The sequence below is a fragment of the Crocuta crocuta genome, unplaced genomic scaffold (genome assembly GCF_008692635.1).
Source record: "Crocuta crocuta isolate KB4526 unplaced genomic scaffold, BGI_CrCroc_1.0 scaffold1522, whole genome shotgun sequence".
Lineage (NCBI taxonomy): Eukaryota > Metazoa > Chordata > Mammalia > Carnivora > Hyaenidae > Crocuta > Crocuta crocuta.
The window spans coordinates 3,801-14,471 of record NW_027528229.1 but is presented as its reverse complement, the minus strand read 5'-3'; the positions used below and the strand labels follow the sequence as shown (position 1 = coordinate 14,471).

Genomic DNA, 10,671 nt, shown 5'->3' with positions numbered 1-10,671 from the left:
GTTGTGCGATCATTTTTCCTTCAGAGTCTTTTCTCATATCTATCTTAACCACAAGATGCAAATGGTGAATTTGAGGATGTAAAGCTAAGAGCCTTGAGGTCCAGTAACTGTCAGCTGGAAGGTATATATCTACTGGGGTGAAATCCCCACATGGGTGAAATCCCCACATGATGGCATTGACTTTGCATTAGAAAGGGAAAGAATACCTTCATGCCTTCATGGTTCTTGCCCTTTTTCTGTCTCCTCAAAATCAAGACTCAGGTCATTTGCATACATATAAAGAATGCCTCCCCCGCCTATTTTTTTTTTTAACAGAAAATAAAAAGGTCCTGGAAGACAAGTGTAATGCATTAAGATCTGTGAAAACAACAAAGGAAGCAAAAGTCAAACAGCTGAAACAGAAAGCACATAACCTGGAAGAATCCTATGAACAAAGAAAAGTGGCTGCAGAAGAGTAAGATATTCATGTGATAACTGTCACGAGGACTGTTGTACGAATGGATGTGGCAGCTGGTAGAGATAATTCTATTTCTTTAGGAACTGGGTCCAGAGTATTTTTGCCAAATACATTCACTAGAATTGTGCCTGCTCTTCCTACTTTGCTTTCTGTAACCTGCATTTTCCCTTCTGTCCTAAGTGCTAGTCACACATCGTGTCATGTATTGGGGGCAGAAGAGGGAAGGTACCAGCATTAATAATGTTGATACCTGGATCCGCTCTGGGTCCATCTACATTGTCCTATAGGTTTCAATCCCATCACATTGTTTTGCCATTGTTTTGCGAATTAGGTCATTCGTGGTCAGGACCAGATATGGGTCAAAAATGTGTGGGGAAACAATTACCATGTTGCAGAAACAATAGAAATTTCTTTCTGGAAAGTAGGTAGGGGCGCCAGCAGTACTGGATCCCTGCATCCTTTCTGCCAGTGAGATTGTTCACTGCAGGCCCAATCCCTAAGAAAGCGGAGTTGTTTTCAATCCCCTGATTTTTAGGGTAACTCCTCTAGGTCTTGATCAAAGCCTGCAGCTTCAATAGGGCTGATCTTTGCTGACTGACCCTGAACTGCATGTGTTCTTTCTAAGTCTGTGCCCATAAAGTTGTTCAGCTTCTTTGCAGTTCCAATGTATGCCCCCCAAACCATTGAGGAGTCCTAGGGAGATTGGGTCCAACTGCCTTGCTGGTTTTGTCCTGGGATTCCTTCTTCTCCACCTTGGTCTCATGTGTCTTCATGGGGTCATTAGAAATCTGTGCACTCCTTCACATGTTTCCTCCTTTGTGCAGGATTTCCTTTTGTTCTCAGGAGGAGCTTGGGTATTTTAGAGTCCCTCATTCACAATGGGAAATAAACTCTTCTCTTCCCTGGAGACTCAGCTTTATGTTAGACCTTCCCACACCTGGGGTTAGGGCCTGCTCGGTCTCACTGGCATCTTGTTTTGTTAATCTATAAGCTCTTTCTGGGAGTGGGTACAGCGCCCTGACCACCTTCTATCTTCAACCCCTTACAGCAGAGCCACGATATTACAACCACTCCAGAAAGCATTTGCAGAAGGACTGCCTGAGAGGCCAGAAGGAAATGCATGTGCTTTCCTTGGTCTAGTGCTTTTTGTCTCCGTTTCTCAGAGTTTTTCAACTTTGCATGTGATTCTTGAGTATATCAAGTGTGAAGTGGAAACTCTTTAAATCAGCACCATGAACAGAATAGTCTGAGGGCAACACAGCAAACCAGCCTTTCTAAGCATTTCCCTTTGCTGCCTTCACTTTCAATTGAACCCAGTCTTGTTCAAGTAGATTGGCTCCATGAAGTTGAGAATTTTCCATCTGAACTCTGTTGCCTGGAGATAAACCCAGACCGTGTGACAGTTTAGATCAGGTTATATATACTTCAGGGGATGTTGCTGCTCTAAGATTGGCCTTTTCTTCCACCAGGATACGTGAAGGTGGAGGCAGGATTGCACTCCTGAGCCCTGGTGACGTCTGGGTGTGAGCTGCAATGTTGGTGAAGCCAAATCCTGGAAGGTTGTCTTGCAGGGTGATTGTCTGTGTCAGGGCACAACTTTTGGACTGAATATCAGGGCTCTCCATGGAGGTGTAAGACTAGTGATGATCCCTTGCTTCATTCCTAATGGGAACAGTTGGTCAGACATGGTTTGTCACATTGCTGAAATGAGCTTTTATCATCTCAAACAAAAGACCAGCTGTGGGAAGGCACAAAGTGCAATGTTATTTGAATGACTTTATGATGGAATAGAAGCAATAACTAGAAAGATCGCTCCGACAGCAGAGAAGTGGCAGCAGACAGAGGCTGAATTTTCTTTAACTTAAATGGGGTGTACACCTCGTTTCCCCGATTGTGCTGTCATTCTGTGTATTTATGGGAGAGGTGGGGGAAGGCATATTTGCATAGGCCTTTGCAAGTGCTGGGATGTAGAAAGGCAGAATTTCTGGACCTTGGACCTGACTATGTATATATCTTTCCCATCTTAGGAAGCTGAAAAGGACACACTGTGAACTGACGGCAAAGAAGAATCAGCTGGTAGCTGCAGGTAAAATCTGAACATAGCTACGGAAGCAATAAACAAATATAAGTGAGTTGAGTTTAGCTAATTACCAGCAGCTCATGAAACCTCTGTTCAATTTTTGTTTTTAACCTTTTTACAGTGTTTAGACCCAACATAGTAATATACAGAAAAATTCAGAAGACGTATGCATAGACTATTAACAGATAAAAAAGGTAAGTTTTAGAAAGAACAAAACGATTAAGTTTCTAAACATTTGTGGATCTCAAGCAGTGGGCAGAGTGTGTGGAAACTTCGTCCATGCCAACATTCCTAGGGGGAATTCCAAAGCGGGAGGGGCTTTCTCCAGGCAAGCAGCATTCTCTAGCCTCCTGTGGGTCCAGCACCTCATCCTGTGACGAGTCACACAGGGCCCAGAAAGGAGGAGGGCACACAGGATGCATGGTCCCGGGGGGTTCAGCTCCCCAGGTGGGGACGATTTCAGTGGCTTTTAGAGATGGCCAGATCTCCAGGACCACCTCCCTCCCTGCTATCCCCAGCCCCTCCAGATTCAGGAGGCTGGGACAGGGACGCTGGGTCCAGCCTGTAAGCCCTCAGTGGCAGCGATGGGGGGTCCTCTCCAGGCAGAAGCACTCAGGAGTTGGGCACAACTCACACTCTCCTTGGAAGTCAGCTACTGACTGGTGGAACCAGCCTGGATCTGAGCCACCACACAGAGGCGAGCTAAGCCTCCCCACGTGGAGCGAGGGCGAGACGTTCATAGGCCAAGCCACAGAGAGGAGAGGGAGTTGCTGCCGGAGAGACAAACACATGCTGCCGAACCCGGTGAGACAGGACCAAGCACTGCACGAAGCTGCATCATAACTTACAAGAGAAACAAGAGCAGGGAGATTTTAACACACTGATTTGGTCTTGCCCGGGAAGGGAAGGGTCGGCAATGGGAAGATGGAGGGGAGAGGAGACAGGCGAGGGTGGGGGCAGGTCCTGTTTGTTAACGTGCCGAGCATAGCACAGCTTTACAAACATCTGAGCAAAAGCCAGGCTCGCGAAGCCTGAAGTTTAGGAGGGGGTGGGAGACTAGGAGGCTGGCCCTGGGCGTGTGGTTCATCAGGCACCGGTCACAGTCCACTTTCATGGAGCTAGTGGAGATGGAACCTTCAAGGAAAGCCTCTGCAGAGAGGGAACAGCAGAAAGCTGGAGGGGAAGGGTGAGCTCTGGACCCAGGGACAGCCAGAGGACATTCCAGGGGACAGCTGGTGGGTTTGTGAACCATCAAGGGACAAACAGGAGTGAATGAGGGTGAAAGTAAAGTCAGATACAGGCTTGGGATGCTACTCTAAGTCTCTAGAGAGGCTTTTTTTTTTTAAGGTTTTATTTATTTCTGAGAGAGAGAGTGTGTGAGCAGGGGATGGTCAGAGAGAGAGACACGCAGAATCTGAAACAGGCTCCAGGCTCTGAGCTGTCTGTCAGCACAGAGCCCGACGCGGGGCTCAAACCCACAAACTGCAAGATCATGACCTGAGCAAAAATCGGATTCTTCACTGAATGAATCACCCGGGCACCCCTAGCAGCCATGATTTTAAAGAGGAAAAAGAGCGGGTGAAATTAATTTTCATGATATTTTTAATTTAACCTAATATTTCCAGAATAGTATCATTTCAACAAATAACGGATATAGAAGCAGTTATCAATGTACTATTACACAGTCTTTGTTCATCTTCGAAATCCAACGTGTATCTTACCCTTATGCTGCTTATCAGTTCAGATTCCAAATTTCTCAGAAATCCTTGCCCTGTATTTAGATCTCCTGAACTGTGCTGTTGAAATCAATCCAACACACGAAATTGTTTCAAGCATTTAAAAGTCTTCCAATCTCAGAAATAAGTATCACTTCTTCTATTTGAACTAAAATTAAAAAAAGAATTAGAGTTCTTCTGTTGCCTTGGTCATAGGTCAACGGCTCAAAGCTTGTGACCACTGCATCAGACAGTGTGGCTCTGGGCTTGCTCTGAAACACAGCCTCTGCGCTGTCTTCCTTCGGTGGGATACCGCCCCCGCTGGAAAGTCTAACTTCTCCCCATGGCTTTCAGGACCCAACTCAATCCGGCCGCAACCCTCTTCTTCCACCTACCAGCCCTCACGCCAGCAACTGGCCACACCAACCAGAACATACCCTTGTGTCTGTGCCAGGAGCANTGGGGGGGGTGTTAATTTTTTAATCTCCAAACAGTCTATTCAAATCACAATAAATCTCTATCCCTTCTAGGGCCTTTAGCAGATCCAGAAGCAGGTGTCACTCCCAAGACAGCCACGAATACGGACTACCAAAACTGCCGAGAAGCACAAGGTAAATGCTGCAGCCATTTTCAGGTGTAAGTCTTTCCGGACACCCACATCTTTCTGTATAGCACGCTCTCCTGCCACTGTCTCTGATTTGTGTCTTCTATGATACGTCCGCTGGGTTTTCGTTTTTATTTTCCAGATGCACAAGCTTTACCCCCAAGTCTATGGGCTTCCCTGGTTTCCACCTGGCATTTCTCTGTGGCAAGTTTAGAAGCTAACCATGCTTAGGGGTGAGGAACGTAGGGTCTTCCCAATGTGTTCCTGGAACAAATCAAGGAGGATGATACCACACCATGCTCCACTTGGAGTCTCCTGGCTTGCCTCTATCCTTCTGGACCTCCTCAGTGTGGAATCGTTTCTCTTGCTGTTTCTTTCCTTTCCTCTTTCTGTCAACAGTTTTAATGTCTTCAGAAAAGTCTGTGGATTTCCTTACACTTTGAAAATACTCCAACTTACATTTTTGTATGTGTCATTTAGAGTGCTCTTAGAATACATATCATATCTATCAACATTCAATCTTTCTCTGGCAAATGTGCTGTCCAGAGTCCCTTCAGGTGATCCCTGGGTATAAATGCCTGAACTCTAAAGGGTGATCTACATGTAGCATGGGTAGATACATGCATTAAGTGACACAGACCTTGTGATGACCATAATGGAAGCACCAGTGAAGAAGGAACTGGGGAAACTTGAATCACTCAGGAATAGAAGGGAAGTTGTGGACAGTAAGCAGAGTTTGAGGAGCTTGCAAAGGGGAGGGTGTTGGGGTCAGTGAGATGCAGTTGGAGCGCATTCATGGGCACAGCCTGAGCCGGGAGTGTGAGGTCCACACGGAGCTGTTGGGTGGGATCACTCTCAGGGCACGATGCAGTGTTCATCACTGAAAATGTCGTTTTTGCCAAAGTGTAATATTCTAAAAAGGGGGTCTCCGTGGGTTTTCTGAAGGATCTGGATATTTGTGGGGACAAATGCCCTGGAGATATGGGAAATGCTTGTCTGTCCAAATTCATATCCCTCAGTGAGACAGGATCTAGATCAGCTGAGTGCCTGTACTGGCCTTCAGCCTGGGTCAACCTACAATTCAGGGTTGGCCAGGAGCCGCCCCTGCTGGACCCCAGTCATCACCCCGACTACAGCTTTCCATCTCCTCAAACGTCTCTCACGATATCCCAAGGCTTTGCCTGTGTTCCTGCCGTCTCAACCCTAATACCACTTCTCAGTGGTGTTATCTGTGAAATATGGGTAATATTTGTTTCTAAGAACCTTATGAAAAGAAGACATTAAATACATAAAGCATCTGCAAAATGTCTGGGAAGTGTCTGCTCACCCTTCTCACAGGTTCAATTAAGATGTCTCCATACAGGGATCGTCAAAAAAAGATATCCAAGGGAATTCATTAAATGAAGACTGTTAACATCTCAGCCCAGGGACTGGTGATTGCTGTTTTAAATGATAAGACAAAGAGCCTCATTAAAATTCAAGCCCTATCAGACAAAGAAAGAAAAGATAATCATGAGAATGTGTATATTTTAGAGATCTACATCTGAGAGCCAAAAAGAATCATTTTCCTCATTACATGGAGCCACACACAAAAGTGTTCATCTGAGGCAACAGATGAAGTACGAAGACAGAATGCATGTAGGAANAAAAAAAAAAAAAAAATTGTCCCTCAAAAGAAACATTAACGTTAGACAAAAGGGATCGCGATTTAAGGTTTAGACAGAAACCATATGATTTCATGGTGCTATACCCATGAGACCAAATCTCATCAAATAATACCCTTTAATTTGAGGCTATATGTTATAGGTAAATTATAACTCATTAAAGATCGTTTCAGAACATAAAAGAAGAAAATGTGGGAAAATTCCTTTCTACACCTGAAGTGCATGGGTGATAGGAGTCAGTCTGACCAGGTCTCAAAAATCTAAAACTTGAGACATTATAATTATAATAGCAGAGTAGGAGGGACCCTGAGGTCACCTGTCCTATGTTTTCAACTCCATAATATCCACATCCAAGTCCATAAACCAGAGAGCCAGGCAAAGACTAGCAGCACAAAATCCACAACTCAGTAGAAAAAAGCTGCACCTGAAAGGTTAAGAAAGTCAGAAAGGGGGAGGGCGGCTGCCTGCAGAGAGGGCAGAGAAAGTGCGCCCTCACAGCAGGGAGCTCACAGAGGGAAGACTTATCCCCATAACATCGGACTTTAAAAACCAAGAGGACAGACTCCCTATGCTTCCACTTACAGGAGGATTAGGAGAAACTTAATGGAGGACCATGGGGCAGGAGAAGGGGAAAAATAGTTGGGGAGAGGGAGAGAGGCAAACCATGAGAGACTCTGGAATGCTGAGAACAAACTGAGGGCTGATGGGAGTGAAGGAGAGGCGAAGGGGGGTGATGGGCATGGAGGAGGGCACTTGTGGGGATGAGCACCGGGTGTTACATGGAATCCAACTAGACAATAAACTATGAAAGAAAAAAAAAAGCAACCAGGAAAAAACAACCCCCAAAGGGCTCAATTCCATGAGTCTGGATGCTGGTCAGCTGACTCAGCACTGGGTGATCCAGGAGGGTGAGTGATACAGCCAGGTCCCTGCCTGGGTGGAGAGGCAATGTAAATGGCAGTTTACACAATGCCAGAGGCAACAGGAGACAGATATGTTCATGCTGATTTTGAGCGGCTGGGTGACTTCTCCAACGAGGGAGCTCACAGGCACCATTCTTCTCCCCGACCAGCCCCAGAATAAGCACAGAAGCACCCACCAGGGGGTTGGGCCCTACAGACCCTTGTTACCTAACCTGCTAGCAGTGCATCAGTCCCAAGAGTTCTGTCTGGGACATATTCAAAGTGCTGAATCGAAATATCAGCAGCCAAGAATGCTCTACCCAGCAAGTCTATCATTCATAAGAGAAGGAGACACAGAGTTTCCCAAACAAAAAGTAAAGGAGTTTGTACCACTGAATCAGCCCAGCAAGAAACATTATGAAGAACTGTTGGAGTGGAAAGGAGAGACCACAGTGCCAACAGAGAGGCAGAAAACACAAATCCAGTGAAAATGAGTATTTCTGTAAAAAATCAGCCAAGGAACTCACAATAATGGACATAAAATATAATAACATGTACCAAAACATAGGCAGGAGAAAATCATGAGCTAGCAGGTAAATGACCCTCAACTTAACACAAACTTCTAAATGCAAAGAAATGATATAAAAACCTAATGGCAGCCATATATCAATCATCATAAATATGCAACTAATAAAGAGAAATCAAAATATATCGCTAAAGAAATCAGCAAAACATGCCACAAGAAAGCAGGTAATAAAATGGCAATACGTACATACACATCAATATTTACTTTGAAGGTATTTGGAAAGAATGCTCTGATTAGAAGACATAGGCTGTAAACAGGCATGGAAAAACAAAACAGATTCACATGCTGCCTACAAGTTACCCATTTTAGATCTCAAGACACCTACAGAGTGAGAGTGAGAGGTGGAGAAATGTCAGAGGCCCCGCCGGCTCCGACAGGTCCAGGGGTCCCTGAAGGATGGACGGTGTCGGCGAAAGAGAATGAGAGAGCCCCGAGATTCTTTCTGATCACCAGGCAGGCATCTCTGTCCTGTCGGTTTTGGTGTCTTTATTTTAAGGTTCAGCAACAAGATGAAGTCATAGAAAGGAATTTCTTACAATGGAGGCCTTTTGTGATCTCAATTAACAGAATGTTCATAGTGAAAAACAGCATAACATACAAGTTAAATTGTATATAGATAAGCTAGGAGTTATTCTGTCTGGCCCTCAAGAAGATAAATGTTTCTGAATTGGTTTATTTGTGCACACTAACATGGGGGCCCTAAATTGTCAGTCTTTGCACCTGGGTTTATGTTTCAGCTACTCTTATCTATCCTCATCCCAGTTGCCAGTGTAAGGGAGGGTGTCTGTGGAATGTAGGCCGTGAGGAAGGGACTGCTATGCTTCACCAATTAGCAAAGATACATGTAGTAACTTATGTTCTGCCCTGAAATAGGCTCTTTGTCTCAGGGCCAGGCTCAATTGTAACTCTTGTGTTCTTAACCCCTTAAGCCTTGGATCTGCAAGGCCCATAGGAAGAGCCTTTTGACAATTGCCCATAGAGCTTTCATCTAAAGTCTCTTTTGTAAAGGCATGAATAAGCTTTTCCTTATGACGTATCTGTATTCAGAATATGGGTCTGATATGGAATACTGTGAGGCCTGGTCAATACCAGCAGGCTCATTTCCAGCATGAGCCAGTAGTAGCAGAAGGAGATACGAGTCTTCATTTCTTATGGCAGAAGCTGTGCAAACATTGCCATTTCCTTGCTGTGACTGCCATCCAGAGAGGCCGGTGCGGCTCCCGGCAGAGGAACATCATACAAATGAATGTCATAAGAAAGCCAGGGTAGCAATGCTTGTATCAGGGAACATAGACTTTAAAACAAGGAACATAACAAGACACAAAGGACGACACTATATAACACTAAAGGGTACAATCTAAAAAGAAGATATGATAACTGTAAATAGATATGAACCCAATATACAAAAAAGTTAATACATAAAAGTTAAGAACATAAAGGAACTAATTGAGAATAAGACTTTCACACCCCACTTACATCAAGGGACACACCATCTAACCAGAAAATCAACAAGGAAATTTTGTCTTCTTTGAATGACAGAGTGGAAAAGATAGATTGGATAGAAATGTTCAGGACATTCCAGTGGAACACAGGAGAATATACATTCTTTTCAAGTGCACAAGGAAAGTTGTCCAAAAAGGATTACATACTAGCCTACAAAACTAACCTTAACACATTCAAGCAGACTGAAATCACACCATGAATATTTCCAGACTACGATGCTCTGAAACTGGAAGTCAACCACAAGAAAAACTCTGGAAAGACCTCCTGGAGGTTAAAGAACATATTACTAAACAATGAATGGGTCAACCAGGAAATCAAAGAGGACATTTTAAAACTACATAGAAAACAATGAAAATGAAAAAAACAATGGTCCAAAAACGTTTGGAAGGAAGGAGACTCCTTCTAAGAGGAAAAGTCAGAGCAACACCGCCCTACACCAGGAAGGGAGAAACTGTTCAACTAAAGAACTGAACCTTACACGTAAAGGAGCTAGGAAAAGAACAACAAACCTAAAACCACAGAAGGAAGGAAATGATAAATTATAAGGCCAAAATGAATGACAGAGAAACTAAACAAAAAGATAATGAGACCAGTAGCTGGTTCCCTGTGAAAAAAAACAAGTAACATTGATAAACCTCTAGCTAGACTTCTCCAAAGGGAAGGAGAAAGGACTGAAATAAAATCACAAAAGAGAGAGGAGAAATCGCAACCAACACCACAGAAATACAAACAATCATAAGATAATAGTATGAAAACTTGTAAGTCAACAAAATTTGGACAATTTAGAAGAAACAGATGAATTCGTGGAAACATACAAAGTACATAAACTGATTAGGAGGAACCTAACGGAGGACTGTGGGGGAGAAGAGGGGGGAAATAGTGTGGAAGAGGGAGGGAGGCAAACCATGAGAGACTCTTGAATGCCTAGAACAAACTGAGGGCAGATGGGGTGGGGGGGAGGGGAAGGGGAGTGATAGCCATGGAGGAGGGCGCTTGTGGGGATGAGCACTGGGTGTTATGTGGAAACCAACTTGACAATAAACTATTTTTAAAAAACTTAAAATTAAAAATTAAAAACGAGAAAAAAGTCAAATGCTAAATCCTAGGTATGTTCTGGACTCTTGTTGAAAGGAGCTTGACAGACTAGAGAAAGGGGGAGA

At 44.2% G+C, this 10,671-nt stretch overlaps 1 protein-coding gene across 1 annotated transcript; it reads left to right on the top strand.

The window, feature by feature from the left end:
* Nucleotides 1–218: 218 nt before the first annotated feature.
* LOC144222548 (uncharacterized) lies at nucleotides 219–6,497 on the top strand. Its single transcript, XM_077753056.1, has 4 exons — nucleotides 219–454; nucleotides 2,485–2,543; nucleotides 4,783–4,863; nucleotides 4,999–6,497. The coding sequence occupies exons 1-4, from the start codon at nucleotides 219–221 to the stop codon at nucleotides 5,085–5,087; spliced, it is 465 nt and encodes a 154-aa protein (XP_077609182.1). The 3' UTR covers nucleotides 5,088–6,497.
* The last annotated feature ends 4,174 nt before the right edge of the window (nucleotides 6,498–10,671 follow it).

Excerpts from the sequence above, each read along its gene's own strand:
- LOC144222548 (XM_077753056.1), top strand. The coding sequence starts at position 219 with ATGGTTCTTGCCCTTTTTCTGTCTCCTCAAAATCAAGACTCAGGTCAT. Across the intron at positions 2,544-4,782 it reads GAATCAGCTGGTAGCTGCAG|GGCCTTTAGCAGATCCAGAA; the intron begins GTAAAATCTGAA and ends TATCCCTTCTAG. Across the intron at positions 4,864-4,998 it reads AAACTGCCGAGAAGCACAAG|ATGCACAAGCTTTACCCCCA; the intron begins GTAAATGCTGCA and ends TTTATTTTCCAG.